The sequence below is a fragment of the Ruditapes philippinarum genome, unplaced genomic scaffold (assembly GCF_026571515.1).
Source record: "Ruditapes philippinarum isolate M1 unplaced genomic scaffold, ASM2657151v2 ctg1215_1_1_1_1, whole genome shotgun sequence".
Lineage (NCBI taxonomy): Eukaryota > Metazoa > Mollusca > Bivalvia > Venerida > Veneridae > Ruditapes > Ruditapes philippinarum.
This window is the reverse complement of record NW_026863993.1, coordinates 116,208-138,760: the sequence shown is the minus strand read 5'-3', so window position 1 is coordinate 138,760 and position 22,553 is coordinate 116,208. Positions and strand designations below refer to the sequence as shown.

Below are 22,553 nucleotides of genomic sequence, written 5' to 3'. Positions count from 1 at the left end.
TATCCAGCATTTATCACCATATTTCTACTGTGTTGTGTGACTAACGCAGTAAGGCTTTTTTCCGCACATTTTGACCTCCTTTTGGGAATAAATATGGGTTGTAAATGCTGTTTCCAATGAGTGAATTACTTCCTCTCTGCACAATACTAGTATTTTACTTTTAAATAGATATATATCGAAATGTTCATGAAATTTAGCCTGGATCTAGAGCGTGCTGCTTTAAATTCACTCAGGAGTAGTGATCTACCTCGGGTTAGTCTAAGTTTAATCTTAATTTTAACTGGCTTATTCAGAATCAATTTAGAGCAAAGAATGAGGACCTTTTGTGTTATTTTTTACCCCTCTTTGGCTTTAATGGCTAAACTAAGTAAAGTTACTTTTTCATTGTAAGTAAAGCAAATTAGGGATTCCTAGCAGTGTTAAGTTATCTGAAGATTAAAATATTTCTGTATATCCTATTCCAGAATTTAGATATATATTAATCATTTATTTACAGGAGAAATGGCAGAATTCATTTTTCTCAGCATTTTACTTCATGATTAATCTTGGCAGCATGCTTTCAATTATCATCACACCAATACTCAGAGGTAAGCAAGTGAACTGTTGCACCTAGTTAATGTGTGTACAGTAGAGAAAGAAATGTTGTCCTCTAATAATATCTAACTGCAACCACTGCAAGTTAAAAATAAAATACTTTGCTTTGTTGCATTTTATTTGAGCATTGTGGTTATCACCCAGCAAGTATCATCACAATGAAATTTTAACTTCTTTTATTTACAACCGTTCTCACAGAAATTCCAGATATTACACCACTACGGTTGTTTAAAGACATTCATTTACCTATCATTTTCATTCAAAAAAATTGTGAACATCAAAACAATAATGGCCATTGTTGGCTGATACATCTTTGAAATTGAGTGGGCATGACATTTGATTTGAAACCTTGATTAACTGTGTTTAAGATGCATAGGCAAACATCAATTGATTTAATTGATATTTTGTTTTATAAAGACTTAAAAATGATGAGTAAATAAGTGTGCAAAAACTGCTTATAGAGAGGAGCTAGGTTTGAATATATTTTGTATATAAAGTGGAGGTTGAAAACTTTGTGGAGTTGATAATTATTAATTAACTGTTTCCAGAATGATTTTGAATATATTTTCACTTTGATAGAAGTCCTGAAGCCTTGGATGTGTTGATTTATATTTACTTTTTTTTGTTATCACTTCAGCTGATGTGCAGTGTTTTGGCAATGATTGTTACATCCTAGCTTTTGGTGTACCAGCAGTCCTAATGTTCTTATCTGTTGGTATGTAAAAAAGAAATTTTTACTTTTAATGTTAAAAACATACAGATATTTTTTGCAGGTAGTTTAGTGTATATGTATATGATAATTTCAGTTTGTGAGAATTGTAAGCAAACCAACATGTCTCGAATTTGATATGAAATGATGTAAAAACAGTGTATTCTTCTATAAAGAAAATCAAATATATGTGTTTTCGCACATTAATTATTTTGATTTATGTCTGTTTACGATTGAACAATAGAATGACACAAATACATAAACAAAGTTATGTGCATTGCTAGAATAATATACAGACATATAATTGTTAGTTCTAAATTCTTACTGCAAATCTTTTTTCAAGCATTATTTTTCTTGGGACGCCATCAGTATCAGAAGGTTCCACCTGCTGGAAATATCGTTGGAAAGACATTCAAGTGCATTTTTGTGAGTAATCTTCTATTTTTTGTACTTTGAAGCTGTATAAATTGGAGTGGTCTAATTTGAATGTGAATATACTGCCACCCTTTCATACAGCTAACCTCATTAAAATGTTCATAGGTCTTAGCTCCCTTAGAAGAATTAATTTTTTCACAGCAAGGAAGCTATCCAGCTAGCCTATGGAATGTCAGTGGTTATACTCAGATGCTGGTTTGTGTCTGAAGTAATGCCAGGAAAGGCAATTGTGGTCTTCCTCCACCTGCAAAGCTGCAAAGTCGCTACTATATGAACTGTTTTTCTATGTTGGTGCAACACAAAACCCAACCTCAAAAAAGAGTATAAAATGTATAATTCATAAAATTGTTTAGTTGTTTTATTGTTGCAGTATGGTTTGAAAGAGAGAATAAAGAACAGCAAGTATGAAGAACCCAGAGAGCACTGGCTGTACTATGCTGACAAAAAATATGACGTAAGTTCATCATATTTATCTATGGACCATTTTATGAAATAAATTCTAGCAACTGTCTGAATTGTGTAGACACTTTTGTTAAACATTTTTTTATTTCCTCAATAAAGTATACTTATGTGGCCAATATTCAAGATTCACATAATGGAAAACCTATAATATAACATTTCAATATGAAGACTGATAACAATATTTCAAGTAAGTAATCACTAATCAACAAAGAAAATCCCACATGGTCTAACTTTTCATTGCATTGTTGCTACAGAATGCATTCATAGGAGATGTCCGCCAGCTGCTTAAAGTTTTGACAATGTTTTTGCCACTGCCTTTGTTCTGGGCACTGAGTGATCAACAAGGATCAAGATGGACACTGCAGGCTGAACACATGGATGGAGATATTGTAATTCTTTATATTCTTGAAATTTATTCAAATTCTGTACACTTTAGTATTTTACTTTCCAATCTAATATTGTGACTTTATCCATTTAAAAAAAAAAAATTGGCATGAATGAAATATAAGCATGATATTTATTATTATGCCCTACTTCAAAGAAGTGGGGGTGTATTGCTTTGCATTTGTCTGTCGGTCGGTTTGTAGACCAAATGATTTCCGATCAATAACTAAAGAACGCTTATGCCTCGGAACTTCAAACTGGGTATGATGAGTGTTCATGACCATTAGATGACCCCTATTGATTTTTAGGTCAAGGGGTTATAGGTCAAGGTCACATTGACCTTGTAGGTAAAAACGGTTTCCGATCAATAACTAAAAAATGCTAAGGCCTAGGAACTTCAAACATTGTATGATGATTTTTCATGACCAGTAGATGACCCCTATTGATTCTGGGGTCAAGGGGTGATGACAGCAATTTTATGACAAAATTATCACAAATCTTACCAAATAATATTTGCAAAAATTTTATGAATCATGAAGGCCTCCTTAATGACAGCCAATTTGTTATATTACATAAGACCTTGAAATATGTAAATGGCGTGACAACACATTTCTAGTTCTTTATTTGTTCTACCTCGGTACACTTTTGCATGAAAAACCTGAGCAGTGCATGTGTGACATGATTCAAAGTTTTATTAAAAATAGTACACTTTATGTAATGAGAAAATGACATCTTCAATTTTCTTTTATGCTGCTTGAATAGGAAATTGTAGAATCATAACAGGTATGTTGTGTTGTTTTAACATGTAAGATATGTTGTATTAATAACCTGTGTGTTTTATTTTGTAGACTTCTTAATGAATTATTTACAGATCTCATAATGCTCATATACAGTCACTTTAGTGCAGGAGTGAGTTAACTCCTTAAATAATTTAATAGGAGTTAACTGGTTACTGCACTAAGGTTAAAATATATTTAATCTTATCTTTGCATTAATCTGATTTCCTGTAGCAATGACATTTTACAGGTGTCTGACTTCATAATCAACTTCACAGTATTGGTGCAGTCTTACTAATGAAAAGTGGATACAATTTCAGAAATAATGGCCCCAATTTTATCTGATTGATTTTAAAGCAAATCACACATGATATAATTGGACCATAACCATATAAAAATAATGTTTACCTTAAGTATCTTACACCACATAAATTATTGTTCTTTAAAATAGTATAGCCTGAATTTTCACTTTAAATGTAAAAAGTAATATTTCCACTTATTGATTACTTTTTCATAGTTCCACTTAATCATTATTTCCTATACTGGTAAAGTGTTTTATTTCATTTTTAATAAGTCAATAGGTTAATGTTATCCATTTGCTTGGATAAAACTTAGATGTTGAGGAACATTAAATTTGAAATTGATACCTTAAATCTGTTTATTAGCCTGATTTGAGATGTAAGCATTTAACGCTTTTCATTTTGGGGGTCATTCTGAAAAAAAAAAGAAGTTTATTCAGAAGAGAAAAAAAATGGATCAAGAAAATGATCTGAAATTTTGCTCACAGTTTATTGGTCCAGATTAATATCAGATGGTACACAAATCTAAAAAAATTCAGTTCTGTTATGTCAAAACCCTCAACTCATTAGAGTCCCCTATGTTAAGATATATTAAAGATAAAATGTGAGTGGCGGCATGGCCAAGTGGTTATCTAGTTATCTAAGGGTTGCTGGCTGCATGGGTTCAAACCCAGTCAAGGGCAAGACATTGTTTCTTTGAGTAAGAAACATATTGTTAAGTACTGGTTGGTTTCGGTAAACCAATTTGAGAGTGTTTCAATAAGAAATGCTTCCAGCACATTCAAACTAGAATAAATAAGTATAAACTAAACTTTCATAAACTAAAGAGAAAAAAAAAAAAAAATATTACTAAATTACTAAATATTACAATATTTCTAAAAGTTCGGTACCTTTTCTTGATGTTTCTGTATCTAAAGACGTAACAGGAAAAATTGTTACCGATATATTTTGCAATCCTACAAATATGCATTTGTATTTAGATTTTACATCCTCTCATCCTTTATCATGTAAGCGTGGTATCCCGTTTAGTCAAGCTAAACGTTATAGACGTGTCATTTCCGATGACGGTACTTTTAAGCAGTCTTTAGATACGTTAAATAGATATTTTTCTGATAGAAATTATCCTAAATCTATTATTGAGAAAGCGTTTTATAAAATTGAAGGCATGTCCCAAAATGATGCTCTAAGTCCTGTCGTTAAAAATACTAGTTCAATAATACCTTTTACTGTATGTTTTAATGCATCTCTGCCTAATATTGGTGAAATCTTAAATAAATATTGGGATCTATTACTTTTGTTTGATAAGGAAAGCGTTAAAAGTATACATACCAAGTTCAAACCTATTTTAGCATATAGACGTCCTAAAACATTCGAGATTATCTTATGAGAAGTACTTTACTTCATCGTACATCTTTATCTAGCCAATGTTTACGAATTAGATGTTCACATTGTAACAATATAAGTGTTGGTTCACAATTTAATAGCAGCATAACAGGTCGTTCTTTTGATTTACACAATGATGTTAACTGTACTACGCGTAATATAATTTACCTCATTACATGTAAAGGCTGTAAAAAGCAATTCGTAGGTCAAACTAATCAAAATGTATCATGCAGAATGAATAAACATAGATTTGATATAAGAAATTGTGACGTTAATCCAGTTTCACATGTTGCGATCCATTTCGGATCAAACGATAATAAGTGTTCATTGTCAGATTTTTCATTTTTACCTATAGAAATTATAGACAACAACATGGACCGGTTATGTAAAGAATCTTTTTGGATCCATATATTAAATACTAGGGGTGTAACAATACAGCAAAAACCGTATTGCAATATATTGCCATTTTGCTGAAGCGTATTGCAATATATTGCAATACGTATTGTCGTGTATATGGTTTGATGTAAAGATGGAGTAACATTTATATATTATTATTATATGTATATATTTTTAGTAGAAACTTAATAAAAATGTAAGGAATAAATAGAAAGTAGTGTCACACAATTTGATAAACAAAACTAGTCGCGTGTGACCTTTCAAATCTGGGCCGCTTATGCAAATTATGCGGCCGCTTATTGACTTTTAAGTGTACTAGTTGTCGGATACTTTTATCTTACGTTGGCGCCAACAAAATTTGCCAATTAAAGATTTTATGTGAAATTTGTACAAAATTAGAAGGCAATTAATTGAAAATGATGATTTTTATAAAATACCGGTTTTCCAAAAATCGTACCGCGGTTCGAAATTTATTTTTTCATATTGCAATATATCGGTATACCGGTAAACCGTTACACCCTTATTAAATACTATGATTCCAAATGGACTAAATAATAAAGTATTGTTTAATTTATAATAGGTTACATGAATATTAATATGTTTGTCTATTATCTTATTTTTATTAACACTGTCTAATAGACATCTGTATCACTGTTGATCCATTTTAATTCATGTACCAGCTTTATTTATAGCATAAATATTTGTTTCTACATGTTATCATAGTTTTGCCGCTAAACGCCATAACGTTTTTCGCGCGTTTAACGCGTGTTCCGTTATGACGTCGCTTCCGGTAATTTTATTATGTTTTGCACTGATGAAGGCATATAGCCGAAACGTTTGCAATTAAATTAAATTACTAAATGTTCGTGTTTGTGTGGCTTGTCTGATTATTATAAACTAAAGATGAAATATAAAAAATTTGAATAGAGATTTTTTCCATTTTGTAAACACTTCAGTTTAACAGCTTCAACTTACTTTGTAGGGAATATTTGGAACAGTGAAACCTGATCAGATGCAAGCATTAAACCCTTTGTTGATTTTAGCCTTAATTCCATTATTTGATAAGGTGGTTTATCCGTTTCTGGACCTCTGCAAAGTATCAAACAGGTAAGCTTAATGTAGCTTTAACCCTTGACCTGCTGAAACTGATTGTGATTAACCTTTACCACCAGTATAGACCAAGGTCAGCCTGCACACCTTAGCAAAAAAGTAAAAGTGGTACTGCGATCTTAAATAGTTTGTTACGGTTAGGAAAAGTGATAACGGTTTTAACAGCAATCTAATAACCGTGTTAAAACGTTTAACTTGCGGTCCTTACTTGCAACATTAACTGATCTTTATGACAAGATATGACATTTTTTCGTAACTTCTTTTACTCAAAATGATTACAATACATATCCGAATATGGAGTAACTACTTTCAGTTAGGGTAATACTGTAGTCGATCAGATGGGAAAAAATACATTATTGAGTACAACTAAAATACAAACAAATTGTAACATCTTGTTACATAAAGAGTAATAAAATATTTAAAATCAATTTAAAACTTTTTCGACTCTTTGCCAAGTACTAACCTTGGTTACTGGTTATCGAATTTTCAACCAGCAAAAAAACCGACCATACTGATTTAAACGTGACACCCCCTCATTTAAAATGATATATGAGGTAGGGGGACACATACCACAAGAAAAGAAAAAGAAGAGAAAAGATCTTTAAAACCTAACAAAGGTATTTGACATTGGTCAACATGCATTTATAACGAAATTTTATCATAGAATGAAATTACAGTGTACCTCTTTGTATAATATCTTTATGATTTAATGTAATGCTTGATTGTTATAAATTTTGTTTTGAAGTGTATATTTGAGCCGCGTCACGACAAAACCAACATAATGGGTTTGCGACCAGCATGGATCCAGACCAGCCTGCGCATCCGCGCAGTCTGATCAGGATCCATGCTGTTTGCTATCAGTTTCTCTACTTGTAGATTTGGTAAGCGAACAGCATGGATCCTGATCAGACTGCGCGGATGCGCAGGCTGGTCTGGATCCATGCTGGTCGCAAACCAACTATGTTGGTTTTGTCCTGACGCGGCTCATTTATTCTCCACATTTTATTTCAGACCCTTACAGAGAATGGTTGTTGGACTGTATATAACTGCAGGTGCCTTTGTGTGTGCTGGGTTGGTACAACTTAAAATTGATGTAAGCATATATTATACTTCTTTTGTTTTTTATACATTGAATCAAATTAGTAATATGATGCCAATATGTAACATATATCCCCCATATTATCCTCTGGATATATTGGGATTGTCTGTTGGTCTTTCAGTCTAGAAATGGGAACAAAAATTTACTATCAATTTCCTTTTATGCTATTTATCAGTAAGTTCTTTTGCGGTAATTTCTTTCTTCTATATGGCTTTAAAAAAATGGGGAGAACAAAAATGTAGCCACTGAAGTACCATTTTGAGGACTCCCATATTTCTGTCTGGAGCACATAAACTTGAAAAAAAATTTAATTTTGTAACATCTAATTGAGAAGTGCAGTACCCAAGAAGCAATCCTCTCTTGCAAAAATTACTAAATTTCTTTATCATTTGAATTTCTGTATTTACATTATCTATTATCTTCAGGGCTGCCGATTTTCCGCGGATCCGCGGAAATCCGCGGATTTCGTGAGCTCCTGGGTCATTTTTGAGATCGATGTAAATTCAACAAAGACAATAAATTTATTCGTCATATTTTATACAGTACCCAAAAACCGGCACGCTTCGGCTTTTATCGTTACGCTAGCCGCCTATGGTACGTCTGTAAGCGCTTTTCTCATTGGTCATATCGAGTATTTTCCGGCATTCTATTTTAGAATAACCAATCAAATTATAGTTTACATTGTCGCTCTTGTCTGTTGTAAAAATGAGTCAAAATGTCAGATATTTGTCAAATTTAGAGTCCAGGAAATTGATTTGAGGGCATACCAAATCATCAGAATCCAGGAGCTTCCGGGGGCTTCGCCCCCTGGTCCCCCACCAGGGCTCTGCCCTGGACCCGCAAAGGGGGCTTGCGCAGCCGCCTTGACCCCCGGGGTATTTTCCGCTGATTTTGCAATTTGCTGTTGGCAGCCCTGTATCTTGCAAATTGACATTCTTGCGAGATTTTCTGAGACCATATTTAACACGAGAAAATTAACTGAAATGTCCGCTGCCATATTATCAAAAATGTGTTGTGGTAATCAAAAGAAGTAACAAAAAACAAGTGCAAAAATGTTAAAAAAAAAGACAAAGTTTAAGAAGATGTAAATTATTATCAGTAATGGATGAAAATGTCAACACATTTGGTAATTACAAACAAGAGGGTGGAAAATGATAAACTCCAAGAGCCAATGAATCTCGCGGCAAATAGGATTGTGGGTCAGGATTGGAAATTTTAGACCTTTTTATCCCTCTGTAATATAGGTCTTGCAAAATGATATCAAAATGTTTCTTATAGTTTTTACTATTTTATAGTGTTGAATCTGAAGTAACAAGCAATTATTGTAATGGTTTCATAAAGAAATTACCTCTATTGATAAAACTAGGATTTTCATTGTAATAATGCTGTATGTTTATATTACAGATGGCAGAGGATACAAATCTCACTGATGGACAAACTGGTTTCCTTTTTCTCAATACTCTACCATGCAGTGTCGATATTAAATCTTCTTTATATGAAGATAAAATTAGCGGTTTATCGGTAAGTAATTGTGTTGTCTTGAAATGATTAAGCTCAGATAATTTAATGTTGAATTATTGGCTGTTAGGATGGGTCCGATAATTGCGTGGATTTGTAAATTTGTAAAACCAGTACAGTTGTCAGAATGATTCTTCTTGCATAGTAGACTGGCATTTCCATGAGTTTTAGCCATGCCAGTATCGCGTTAAATTGACGTCGTTTTAGAAGGGAAATATGTGCTTAGGATGACGTCATTTCACCGTTGTTATTTAAGTTGTAAGTTCTTACGCTATTGTAAGAAAATAGTTATGGATAAAATGACTTTAATTTTCATGAACATATATCATATTGAGGTAAACCATTTTAAATATGAAATAATGGTGAAGAATATGCAAGAAAAAATATCTGACATGTTTGCGGTTCGGATCGGAACATCCGTCCCTCGGGAACCCGCCCATGGGTGGTAACTCGGCAAGCCTCTTTACCACCCAGTGGGCGGGTCCCCTCGGGACGGTTATTCCTGTCTGAACAGCAACATATGACAGATATTATTATTATTCTGGCATTTCTGATTCATTAATTTATAAATAGCAAATTTTGTTAGATCAATGAAATTATTTTTTTATAAACGCATAAAATGACATTTCATACATCCCTGTAACTTTGTCTTTTGGTCTCTTAGTGATTTATTGTCTGTTGAATTTTTTTTTAACCTCTTAAAATACAATTTTTAAACTTTGGTGAGCATTAAAAGGGCCACTTTGGACGTCTGGTGTGATACAGTATTTTGATCAGTGTCTTCGAAACTTTTTAAATGTGTTTATTGTCATAATAGTCTGAGGTCATGTGTAAGTAATAGTTATAGTACATGAAACGAGTTAGTTACGAGGATATAACACTGGCTGGGGCGACATCAAGGGGTGTTTCTGCTAAAAAATGGCAAGGCCGTTAGGCCGAGACACATTTTTTTGCAGAAACATCCCAAGATGTCGCCCCAGCCAGTGTTATACCCCCTTAACAAACGAGTTTCATATACTATAACTGTTTTATCGCAATGACATAATGTTTTCTTTTTGATCCCCCTCCGAAAATTTTCGGCGGAGGATATAGAAATAGTCTCCGTCCGTCCGACCTTCCGTCTGTCCTTCCGTCCGTCCGTCTGTCCTTCCGTCCGACATTTTTGTCCGGAGCATATCTCTAAAAGTATTTGAGTTATCAACTTGAAACTTCATAGGTGGATAGACCTCATTGAGGAGGAGTGCACTGCACAATAATGATAAATCTACCTTGCATAATTTTTGAGTTATTGCCCTTTGTTATTTTTCAAAATTGATTTTTGTCCAGAGCATAACTCCAAAGGCCTATGAGATATTAACATGAAACTTAATAGGATCTCACTCAGGAGGTGTGCAGTGCACAAGAATGATAACTCTACCTTTCATAATTTTTGAGTTATTGCCCTTTGTTATTTTTCATACCTAATTTTTCACCTGAGTGGAGCATAACTCAAAAAGTGTTTGAGATATCAACATGAAATGTCATAGGTGGATAGATCTTATTGAGGAGGAATGTTGTGCGCAAGAATGATAACTCTTCCCTATACAATTTTTGAGTTATTGCCCTTTGTTTTTTTTCATGCTATTTTGTCCAGAGCTTGTCTCAAAAAGTATTTGAGGTATCAACTTGAAACTTCAAAGGTGAATGGATCTCATTGAGGAGGAGTGCAGTGCTTAAGAATGATAACTCTACCCTGCATTATTTTTGAGTTATTGCCCTTTGTTATTTTTCAAAATTAATTTTTGTCCAGAGCATAACTCAAAAAGCCTTTGAGATATCAAAATGAAACTTCATAGGTGCATAGATCTCGCTCAGGAGGTGTGCACTGCACAAGAATGATAACTCTACCTTTTATAATTTTTGAGTTATTGCCCTTTGTTCTTTTTCATACTTAATTTTTCAATTCAATTTTTTCTCAAAAAGTATTTGAGGTATCAACTTGAAACTTCATAGGTGGATAGATTTTACTGAGGAGGGATGCAGCACACAAGAATGATAACCTACCCTGCATTATTTTTCAGTAATTGCCCTTTGTTATTTTCAGCCATCAGTATTCACATAGGTTTCAAATCTGTAATCACTATAGCCATCAGTTTTCATTACCAAAAGACCTCTTAAAATGGAATTATTCCGCTCTACTACATATACATTCTTCCAATGAGCAAACACATTCGGCGGGGGATGGCCATGTTGACATGGCTCTTGTTGTAATAGAAACAAATAAATAAATGAATCGTTAGCTACATTACAGATATTTATGATAAGGCAGTTTTTAGCTCACCTGTCACAAAGTGACAGGGTGAGCTTTTGTGATCGCTTTTCGTCCGGCGTCCGTCCGGCGTCCGTCCGTCCGTAAACTTTTACTTTAAATGACATCTCCTCATAAACCACTAAGCCAATTTCATCCAAACTTCACAGGAATGTTCCTTTGGTGGTCACCTTTAAAAATTGTTCAAAGAATTTAATTCCATGCAGAACTCTGGTTGCCATGGCAACCGAAAGAAAAAACTTTAAATATCTTCTTTTAAAAAACCCTGAGAGCTAGAGCTTAGATATTTGGCATGAAACATGTTCTAGTGAGTGTCTACCAAGTTTGTTCAAATAAAATCCCTGGGGTCAAAATTGGCCCCGCCCCAGGGGGTCATTGATTTTCCCTATATGCATATAGTAAAAACTTAAAAATTCTTCTTTTAAAGAACCCAAAGAGCTAGAGCTAAGATATTCAGCATGAAACATCTTCTAATGAGTGTGTACCAAGTTTGTTCAAATAAAAGCCCTGGGGTCAAAAATGGCCCCGCCCCAGGGTGTCATTGATTTTCCCTATATGCATATAGTAAAAACTTACAAAATCTTCTTTGAAAGAACTCAAAGAGCTAGAGCTAAGATATTCAGCATGAAACATCTTCTAATAGGTGTCTACCAAGTTTGTTCAAATAAAAGCCCTGGGATCAAAATTGATTTTCCCTATATGCATATAGTAAAAACTTAAAAAATCTTCTTTGAAAAAACCTAAATAGCTAGAGTTTAGATATTAAGCATGAAACATCTTCTAGTGAGTGTCTACCAAGTTTGTTCAAATAAAATCCCTGGGGTCAAAATTGGCCCCGCCCCAGGGGGTCATTGATTTTCCCTATATGCATATAGTAAAAACTTACAAAATCTTCTTTGAAAGAACTCAGAGCTAGAGCTAAGATATTCAGCATGAAACATCTTCTAATGAGTGTGTACCAAGTTTGTTCAAATAAAAGCCCTGGGGTCAAAATTGGCCCCGCCCCAGGGGGTCATTGATTTTCCCTATATGCATATAGTAAAAACTTACAAAATCTTCTTTGAAAGAACTCAAAGAGCTAGAGCTAAGATATTCAGCATGAAACATCTTCTAATGGGTGTCTACCAAGTTTGTTCAAATAAAAGCCCTGGGGTCAAAATTGGCCCCGCCCCGGGGGTCATTGATTTTCCTTATATGTGTATAGCAAAAACTTAAATAATCTTCTTTGAAAAAACCCAAATAGCTAGAGTTTAGATATTAAGCATGAAACATCTTCTTGTGATCGCTACAAAGTTTGTTCAAATAAAAGCCGGACGGGGGCGGGTGAGATCATTGTTTTTCATTACATGTGTGTAGTAAAAACTTATTATTGTGAAAAATCTTCTAATGAGTGTCTTCCAAGTTTGTTCAAATAAAAGCCCTGGGGTTTAACCTGGCCCCGCTCCGGGGGCCTATATACAGGTGAGCGACCTCAGGGCCATCATGGCCCTCTTGTTTCAAGTTTTTTTCGCTATCCAATGTTAGAGGCGGATTGTAAACTGTTACCAAGATTGATTCAAGATTAAAGGGCTTATTTTCAGTGGAAATAATTCATTCAGCGGATGTACCTTTTGATTAAATGAGAGTAAATTTCATTTCATTAATTATCTTTGTTAATATTTTTCATTATTTATATATTTATTTTATTTTATTTTACTGATTCCATTTTTTTTTTGCTACTGGGAATGGTTGTTACCACTGCCCCATTGGAGCCTCTATGAAAAAAAACTGCATTGATATATACAAGGTGCAAAAAAAACTCAACCGATATATAACAGTCGAGTTTTTTCCTATATGAATAAATGAAAAAACTGTACTGTTATCTATCAATACAGTTTTCAAATGCTCATTGAAGTGTACTGAGTAAAATGGGCTAGTAAGAACAAAGGAAAAGTTCCAAACCATGCGATAATTACAAAATATTTGTATTTTTGGAAATATGTATTGATCAACATCTGTCAAAATTATCCCCTGTCCATTTCTTTGCTTTAAATTTCAGTCTTAGTTTTATATATGTTTTATTTGCAGATGAGCAGGTTCCTTATGGCTGACAGTGGCATTTACAAAATGTCAGCCAAATCTCACTGCAATGGTCAGAATTATACATTTGAGCAGATTTTTGAAAGTAAAGACTCTGAAGCATATAGAATGATACTGTACTTGAATGATGGAAAAATGAAAATGGGACAAGTAAGTTGTTCTTCAAAGCTGCAAGATATGATTAAATGATTATGGTTTTCTTGCAAGAAAAAAAATACAAAAATTTAAAGGTTGGCAAATTCAAGTGTTGTATATATGATTGCAGGGTTTTTATTGTTATCTGATGCAGATGTGACAACGAAAACAAAGGTTTTGTCAAGGGTCAAATGGGATATTTTAATCTACAGACTGATAATACAACCAATTTTCTCAGCATTTTAACAGATGATCTGGATCGCCAATCTGTTTATAATGATAACCCTGCGATTGTAGGAATAGGTTAGATACAAGTGAAAGATGTATCTTATTCCGAGATATATGATAAGATAGTTTAGGAACTCCTATGTGGGTAAATGTATTGTGCAAATATCTCCAGTGGTCTTGAGTTGTTCTGAATCAGTCTCTTTAAATCACTTTGAGAATACAATTTATCATACTTGAATGTTTCATCTAATTTAATTTTTTTTTCAGTTTCCAGATGAAAGAGAAAAACCAAAACATGGTAATGCAGCATTAAGGTAAGAAAATAAATGTCTTTATTACTGAATAGATATAGATGCATTTTGTCAGGGCCGGCAAAATCTGATTATCTGTTTTTATATGCCCGAAAGAATTTTGGGCATATTATGTTATACCCCTTGGCGTCTGTCCCTCCGTCCGTTAGCAATTTGGTTTCCGGAGCATAACTTAAGTTCCATTTGGCCCACAGTCTTTAAACTTCATAGGATTATTGTCCATATTGGGCAGAAGACCCCTATTGATTTTGGGGTCAGAAGGTCAAAGGTCAAGGTCACTATTACCTTAAAACTGAAAACAGTTTCCGGAGCATAACTTAAGTGCCATTTGGCCCACATTGTTCAAACTTCATAGGATGATCGTCCATATTGGGTGAAACACCCCTATTGATTTGGGGTCACAAGGTCAAAGGTCAATGTTACTATTACTTTAAAACTGAAAGCAGTTTCCAGAACATTACTTAAGTTCCATTTGGCCCACATTGTTTACACTTCATAGGATGATTGGCCATATTGGGTAGAACACCCCTATTGATTTTGGGGTCACAAGGTCAAATGTCAATGTCACTATTACTTTAAAACTGAAAGCAGTTTCCAGAACATAACTTAAGTTCCATTTGGCCCACATTGTTTACACTTCATAGGATGATTGGCCATATTGGGTAGAACACCCCTATTGATTTTGGGGTCAAAAGGTCAAAGTTCAAGGTCACTATTACTTTAAAACTGAAAACAGTTACGGAGCATAACTTGAGTTCCATTTGGCCCACAATATTCAAACTTCATAGGTGGATTGCTATTTAAAGGAGGTAATACTTTATTTCATTTCCATGTGTTACAAATGCTTCATCCTTACTATAAAAAAAAAAACACTTTCGGGCATATAATGCTCCGCCTGGCGGTGCTCTTGTTTATTTGAAGCATTTCTTAACTTGTCCGTATGATATTTATAGAGTTAATTATTGAAAATTTTCATTTGTCTGTACAGGCTGTGGGACAACCTATGCAATACAGACAATTGATTTTTGCCCTTCTGATATTGCAACATTCAGTACAAAGAATGGTGTATTTTCTGTGAAACTATACTATTTTGATGTGTATTGTAGGAAGCTATAAGTTTGTTAACACACAAATCCATTCATGGAGCTAAGAGAAAAAAAGTTTCTTGCTTGTTTTTTTTGAAAGAAATATTTACATACTTTTAAAACATATTGAAAAATATTCATTCAGTGACCATGTGTGTGTACTGCAACTGAAAGTAAAAATTGAAAAGAGAAAAATGCCTCTGAAATAAACTTGTTATGCCCCCGCCATATAATGGCAGGGGCATATAGTGTTACCCTGTTCCGTCATTCCGTCCTTCCGTCATCATCAGTTTCCGTTCATTATCTTAATAACCCTTGCACATATTGAACTCAAATTTGACATATGGATATGTCATGAGAAAATACAGGTCAAGTTCGAAATTGGTCATGGTTCGATGATTTTTGGCAGAGTTATGCTCCTTTTACATTGAAAATAATATGAAATTTTCAGTTTCCATTCAATATCTCCCAAACGGTTCAAAACATTCAATTCAAAATTGACATATGGATATGTCATGAGAAAATACAGGTGAAGTTCGAAATTGGTCATGGTTCGATGATTTTTGGCAGAGTTATGCCCCTTTTACTTTGAAAATAATAATGAAAATTTTCAGTTTCCGTTCATTATCTCCCAACGGTACAACACATCCAACTCAAACTTGACATATTGATATGTCATGAGAAAATACAGGTCAAGTTCAAATTTGGTCATGGTTCGATGATTTTTGGCAGAGTTCTGCCCCTTTTACTTTGAAAATAATATGAAATTTTCAGTTTCCATTCATTAACTCCCTAATGGTACAACACATTCAACTCAAACTTGACATATGGATACGTCAAAGGAATGCGCAGGTCAAGTTCAAATTTGGTCATGGTTCAATGATTTTTGGCAGAGTTATGCCCCTTTCACTTTGAAAATAATATGAAATTTTCAGTTTCCGTTCATTATCTCCCCAATCGTACAACACATTTAGCTCAAACTTGACATATCGATATGTCAAAGGAATGCGCAGGCCAAGTTCAAATTTGGTCATGGTTCCATGATTTTTGGCAGAGTTATGCCCCTTTTACTTTGAAAATAATATGAAATTTTCAGTTTCTGTTTATTATCTCCCCAACAGTATTAAACATTCAACTCAAATTTGACATATTGATACGTCAAAGGAATGCGCAGGTCAATTTCAAATTTGGTCATGGTTCGATGATTTTTGGCAGAGTTATGCCCCTTTCACTTTAAAAATAATATGAAATTTTCAGTTTCCGTTTATTATCTCCCCAACAATATTACACATTCAACTCAAATTAGACATATAGATATGTTTTTGGAATGCGCAGACCAAGTTCGAATCTGGTCATGGTTCAATGATTTTTGGCAGAGTAATGCCCCTTTCACTTTGAAAATGATATGAAATTTACAGTTTCTGTTCATTATCAACCCAACAGTGTTACATATTCAACTCAAAATTGACATATGGATATGTCAAAGGAATGCGCAGGTCAAGTTGGAATTTGGTCATGGTTCGATGTTTTTTTGGCAGAGTTATGTCCCTTTCACTTTGAAAAATAATATAGATACATCTTAGGAATAAGCAGTTTAAGTTTGAATTTGGTCGTGGTTCAATGATTTTAGACAAACTTATCTTTCCTGAATGTTGGAAAAATTTTGAACTTTCAGTTTCAGCACTCATACTTTTGTGGAAATGTATATAGCCATTATGTTGGCTACAAATATGCAATATGCTATTTTTAAAAGGTTAAGACTGAATAATTTCAGTGCCTTGAACATTGTATAAAAATGGTTAAGACTGAATAATTTCAGTGCCTTGAACATTGTATAAAAATGGTTTGTGTTAACATTGAAAAGTTTTAAGGGCTTTGAACTTAGAATGAAAAAAATAATTTGTGCAAACAAATTTGGAACTAAATATTATAACATTTGAAATTTTGGCTGCATGCGGGGGCATCCGTGGCATGATGACACATTTCTAGTTTTCTATGTTTTCAGTATATTTTGTACAGACAAACTAGCAGATAGCCTAACTATTGTATCAATGGGTACGGACACCTCCGCCTCAACAGACATTGGTACGCATATCAATGTGAAACCTTTCACAGTAACTAACTTTATAGAGATGGAACCCCTCTCGTAAGTTAAAACAAAAGTTTATTTATATTGCAAGTTCTTATTGTAAATACAATTATTATTGATATTGAGTAGTAAATTATAAAATACACAAAGACAGAATCCCTGTAGAAAGTCCAACACGGCAAAGTTGAAAATGTTAAATCTTGAAACAAAATGTGGTATAAGCTAAACTTTTTACGTTATAAGTGCATGTTTGATGTAAGATTTTAATTAAATTTAAGAATTGTTGTAGAGTGAAAAGTTTTACTTATATTTACATTATAGCTTTCAGGTTGAATGTGCTAAAGAATATATGGAAAATGTTATTATATTGTAGTGTTTCAGAGGGTCTTAAAACAACTGTCCTACACATTTTAGTGTGAGCGTTTTTTTGAATAAAATGTCATCAAAAGATAAAATTTCATCACATGCTCGTATATCTTATTGTTGAGAGGCATAGCCAATCGCATTCCTGCTACAGACCTTTGTTCCTGTCTTGGGAGGAAGTTGCCCAGCTAGTTTATGGAAGGCCAGTGGTTCTACTCAGGTGTCAACATGTGCCAAAGATAATGTATAGACAGGGTTCGCACAGGCCATGAAAAGTCCTTGAATTTGGTGGTTAGTCCTTGAAAACTCCTTGAATTTTGTCCAGGGAAAAAGTCCTTGAAAACTCCTTGAATTTTACAGGAAACTTGGGAATTTTGTTCAGTAATCCATAAATTCCTTATTAAGTACCACAAAACGACTAAAATGAGTAAAACAGCGGCCAAAAAACAAAAGAAAACTCAAATATACATCAATTTAAAAAAAAAAACGACTTCGTAACGAGATAGTAAGACGGTACGGAACGGGTATTGGCTTTAATACACGATTGAAATATTCATGACGTGTAAATTTCACGGACTGGTTTGGGTAATTCATCAAAAAATGAAGAAGTGTAATTTCTCGCCAAAATGTGTAGAAAAATGTCTTTTCATTAAAGAATTCAAGGGTGATTAAAGAAAGGCGGTGTGAAGCGCTTGTGATAAGGTTATAGACGTTTCAGGAATGGGTGAAAGCGCTATAAAATCGCACATTAAAGTGAGAAACACAAACAATTCACAACAGCGAGAGAATGTAATCAGGATATAACTAGCTTCTTCAGTTTAGGTGCAAGTACTATCTTGAATAAAGATGACAATAACAATAATCTGACAATACCACTCCCACCCTCTGAAGCAACTACTGCAAAATCTTGCACACTTAGAAAAAACTTAATAAATTTGGTAGTACTTCAACTGGTATTTGCATGTAAAACACAAATTTCATACATTGTCGCCCTTTTACACATATTTGTCTTTAGTGTTTCACTTATTTTAGTCCTTGAAATACTTGAAAAAGTCCTTGAAAACTCCTTGAATTTTGTCCTGGATGGTCTGTATGAACCCTGTATAATAGAGGGACACAAGGTCTTTATCCACCACTGTAATTAATAAACCTGGAAAAATCCTTATTGACTTGAAAAGTGACGGTGATTTTCAAATACCAACAAACGGCAACCATTTCAGTTATGTTATATTGCAAATTAATTTGTAAATTATATCAGTAACATTAGAACAGCATTGAACTTTTTATTTTAGATACAAGATCTATGAACTGAGTGAAGATCTATCTATTTTGATAGACACACTACCGCAAAGTTTACTCTTAAAATGGGAGGAGTGTATACAGCATTAGTATATGGCAATGGTTCTAAGGTAATTATATACTTATATAGTAAGTAGTGTTTCAGCTATGTGTTTGACGTATATAGAAAAATTATTGAAATTAAGACAGATATAGATGATAATTGAAAATATCTCACAGCTGTGCAGATTTAAATGTACCTGTGACTTGAAAAAATCAAATCATGTTAAGAACACAGGGACCTTGAAAATTGCATGACTGAATTTTCGTCATTTTAGGTCAAAGCATTTAATCATGGTAGCAGATTTACATACCCTGCCTTTCTTTCTCCTGTGGTTGGTTGTATTTTAATATAACTAGCCCTGTCTAAAACTTTATGCTTTACATAAATGATACAAACATTATGCATTCATCACTCTTAATTATCCTATCTTGAAGACAGAATTAAAATATACCAAAAAAATATTAATGCCTTTAAAGTATTGGGTTTCAGTGCCGATCAAGTATGAATGTGCAGTCCTCTTATTTGCAAAAATTCTGCACTGAAAGTGATCTCTATAACAGTTTATAATTCCAACAGCTGTTCCCCTAATATATATTGTTTAGAAATACAGCTCGACATGTTATGTATGCAACTTATTACATGTATATAATTTATATATGACCAGTTGGTATTTCAAATATTATCATTGTTCTATTTTTAGAACATTAACTACATGTATGTACTAGAACTTTCTTAACTGTTGTAGAAAACTCATGCATTATATTTAGATAGAAACTTCTGGAATGTTCTTTATTGTTGAAGTTGCTAGATTATGATTACTTGAGAACAATTAATAGACCTTTCTGGAATTTTCTTAGTTAATATATATAAATTGACATTTTTCATTACCTTTACCTTTTAAGTCATCAGTGATGTTTTAAGTCATCAGTTACTTTTTAAGTCATCAATATATTTGGAGTATTATTCAAATTGGGTATTAAGTGAATTATTGGAGCTTGGATTTTAAATAAATTATTCTTGTGGATTTTATTGTGGGAATTTATTCTAAAGTGTTCTTGGATTTAACTTGGATTTAACTGGATTGTGTTATTCAAAAAGGATCATTCCAGGATCAGACTAAACATTTAAGATTTTCACTTTTATTTGAACTTCAGGTATTTGTAAACATAATTTGTTATTTTATTTTTCTTTGATAATTTTTCTGTAATAAATTTGTTATTGTTACAAGTTTGTTGCTGGTTTTTCTTTCTCGTTACGCCTGGCTCGTAACAGACAGTTGACCTCAATTCAAAAAGCTGTTCCCCTCATATTGTATAGAAATGAAGCTTGACAGTTGACCTGGTGTTGTTTATTTCAGTCTGGTGTTCATTTATATGTGGATGTCACAGAAAACACTGTCTCAATGGCATGGATGATACCTCAGTATGTTCTCGTCACACTTGGGGAAGTTCTTTTCTCAATTAGTGGGCTTTCATTTGCTTATTCTCAGGTAAAAATATGCTACTATGTGAGTATTTGTGTTTCAAATATACTTATAGATTGAGATTATAATGCAATATCAAAGCAGAATGTCCTTAGAAATAATGTATGATAAAATAACAAAAACACAAAAAATAAATATATATATATATTATTTTTTTTGTTAATGGCTTTAACATGTCACAGAGATTGTCTTCTATCAAATAAGATTAGAAATTTAGTTCTAGACTTGTAGTTCAGTGATGGGACTTGACATTTATAAGCTATCCAAATTATCTACGCTCCCTATCTGATAAATTGAATAATTGATTGATTGACATGGTAAATTTTCATTTTCAAACCAGGCCCCCATGTCGCTGAAGTCTGTTGTACAAGCTGTGTGGTTACTAACTGTATCATTTGGAGATTTGATGGTGATAATTGTGGCAAACATACATTCCATTCCTTCCCAGGTAAGTCATAGACTTAAATTAATTCTCGAGTTGTTTTGGAAAAGAATATAGCAAGAATAGTTCAGCAGTTTGTAGTGCCACTGTCAATAAATACAGTATACACTGTATTTTTGAGCAGTATCCTTTGAATATGTTAAGATTTGTTTTTTATGGTTGCCTAAAGTTATGCATTCAATAGCACAATGGAAAGGAAGCTACTTAAGACTGACGTAATAGATGTCTTGGTTCTTTGATTCAAGCCCCTAAATTGAAATTAATACATTATTCAATTATTGTTGGAAATAACTTGTAAATATCTCAATTTATTTTCTTCTTCTTCGTTTCAGATGTATGAATTCTTCCTATTTGCTGTGCTGATGTTTTTAGATACATTCATCTTCATGATAATGTCCATGTTCTACAAATACAAAGCTAACTCTCTAGATTATGCTGAATTAGGTGAAGAATCTGAAGAAACAAATAGTTCAAAAAGACATGGGGACGAAGAATTTCCACTGAAAAGCTTTACTACATCTGCTCCTAGGCACAGTATTTCAATTTCTTCTCAAAATTAATTGTTACACACTGTATTATACTGTTTTAACAGGTTTTACAGTACCTCTGCAGATGTATTTTAAACTGAACTAGATTTTACCTTTTTTTAACAATAAAAAAAAAAAGTTTTGAAAAGTACTTGAGCTCTGTATGCTTCAATTATATGTGCTTGTACATGGCATTTTTTTCTGAAAGAGCAATTGAATCATACCAAAAAGATTAATTAAATTCCATCTTGCTTTTGTTTACATATTGTTTATACTACTTAATGAATATTTCTCAGTTACAAATAGAGACACTAAACTCTGCTTGTAAAGATATATAGGGGACTGCCAAATTTATATCAATATATTTCGGATATTGTTCTGTCCAAGAAGCCACCAATTTGAAAACGAGGGTCGGGACTTTGGCACCGGCAACATTGTAAGCGGTATATTGTTATAAGCAATATCTTTATAAGTGGAGTTTACTGTATGTGTTTGAAATCCATGATTGATGATCATCTGTGATATATTGAAAACAGCGGGACTGTTATGTTGCAATAGTAAAAACATGATACTAGACTCAATATTAAAGTCCCTAAATTGCTGGTGTTCTCTGGTGAAATATTATATATCAGGGAGTCATCTTAAGAGCAGAATTGTTAAGTTACAGCTTGGTAAAGATCAAATGTTACCTATTCACACATACATGTGCAATGAGTCTTAAAAGGGAGGTAAAAAGTGATTTAAAAAAGTGCATTTTTTCTTCTGCTATTTTAATGCAATATTCAAGTATCAGGTATAATAACTTATTCTTGATCATAAATAAAGATGCTACAAAACAAAATATATTCTAGAACTTTTAGGCGTATCTGAGTTTATAACCTTCATTTTTCATGAAAATAATTATTTTTGAAAAGCAGATTGATGGATTGGTTTGAAAATCTGCACAAGTTATTAATTAAATCAAATTGTAAGGTCAGAAAAATAACTTAAATTAAA

The 22,553-nt window shown here is 33.2% G+C and overlaps 1 protein-coding gene across 1 annotated transcript in view; it reads left to right on the top strand.

The window, feature by feature from the left end:
- Positions 1-22,328, top strand: part of LOC132724041 (peptide transporter family 1-like) — a 34,089-nt gene extending 11,761 nt beyond the window's left edge. The window contains exons 8-22 of the mRNA XM_060708852.1: positions 497-587; positions 1,232-1,309; positions 1,647-1,729; positions 2,109-2,192; positions 2,455-2,589; positions 6,421-6,545; positions 7,560-7,641; positions 9,052-9,168; positions 13,541-13,702; positions 14,183-14,229; positions 17,317-17,457; positions 19,100-19,172; positions 20,463-20,594; positions 20,929-21,036; positions 21,363-22,328. Coding sequence (XP_060564835.1) covers positions 497-587; positions 1,232-1,309; positions 1,647-1,729; positions 2,109-2,192; positions 2,455-2,589; positions 6,421-6,545; positions 7,560-7,641; positions 9,052-9,168; positions 13,541-13,702; positions 14,183-14,229; positions 17,317-17,457; positions 19,100-19,172; positions 20,463-20,594; positions 20,929-21,036; positions 21,363-21,590 — 1,686 coding nt within the window. The 3' untranslated portion in view covers positions 21,591-22,328. The remainder of the gene's footprint in view (positions 1-496; positions 588-1,231; positions 1,310-1,646; positions 1,730-2,108; positions 2,193-2,454; positions 2,590-6,420; positions 6,546-7,559; positions 7,642-9,051; positions 9,169-13,540; positions 13,703-14,182; positions 14,230-17,316; positions 17,458-19,099; positions 19,173-20,462; positions 20,595-20,928; positions 21,037-21,362) is intronic.
- The last annotated feature ends 225 nt before the right edge of the window (positions 22,329-22,553 follow it).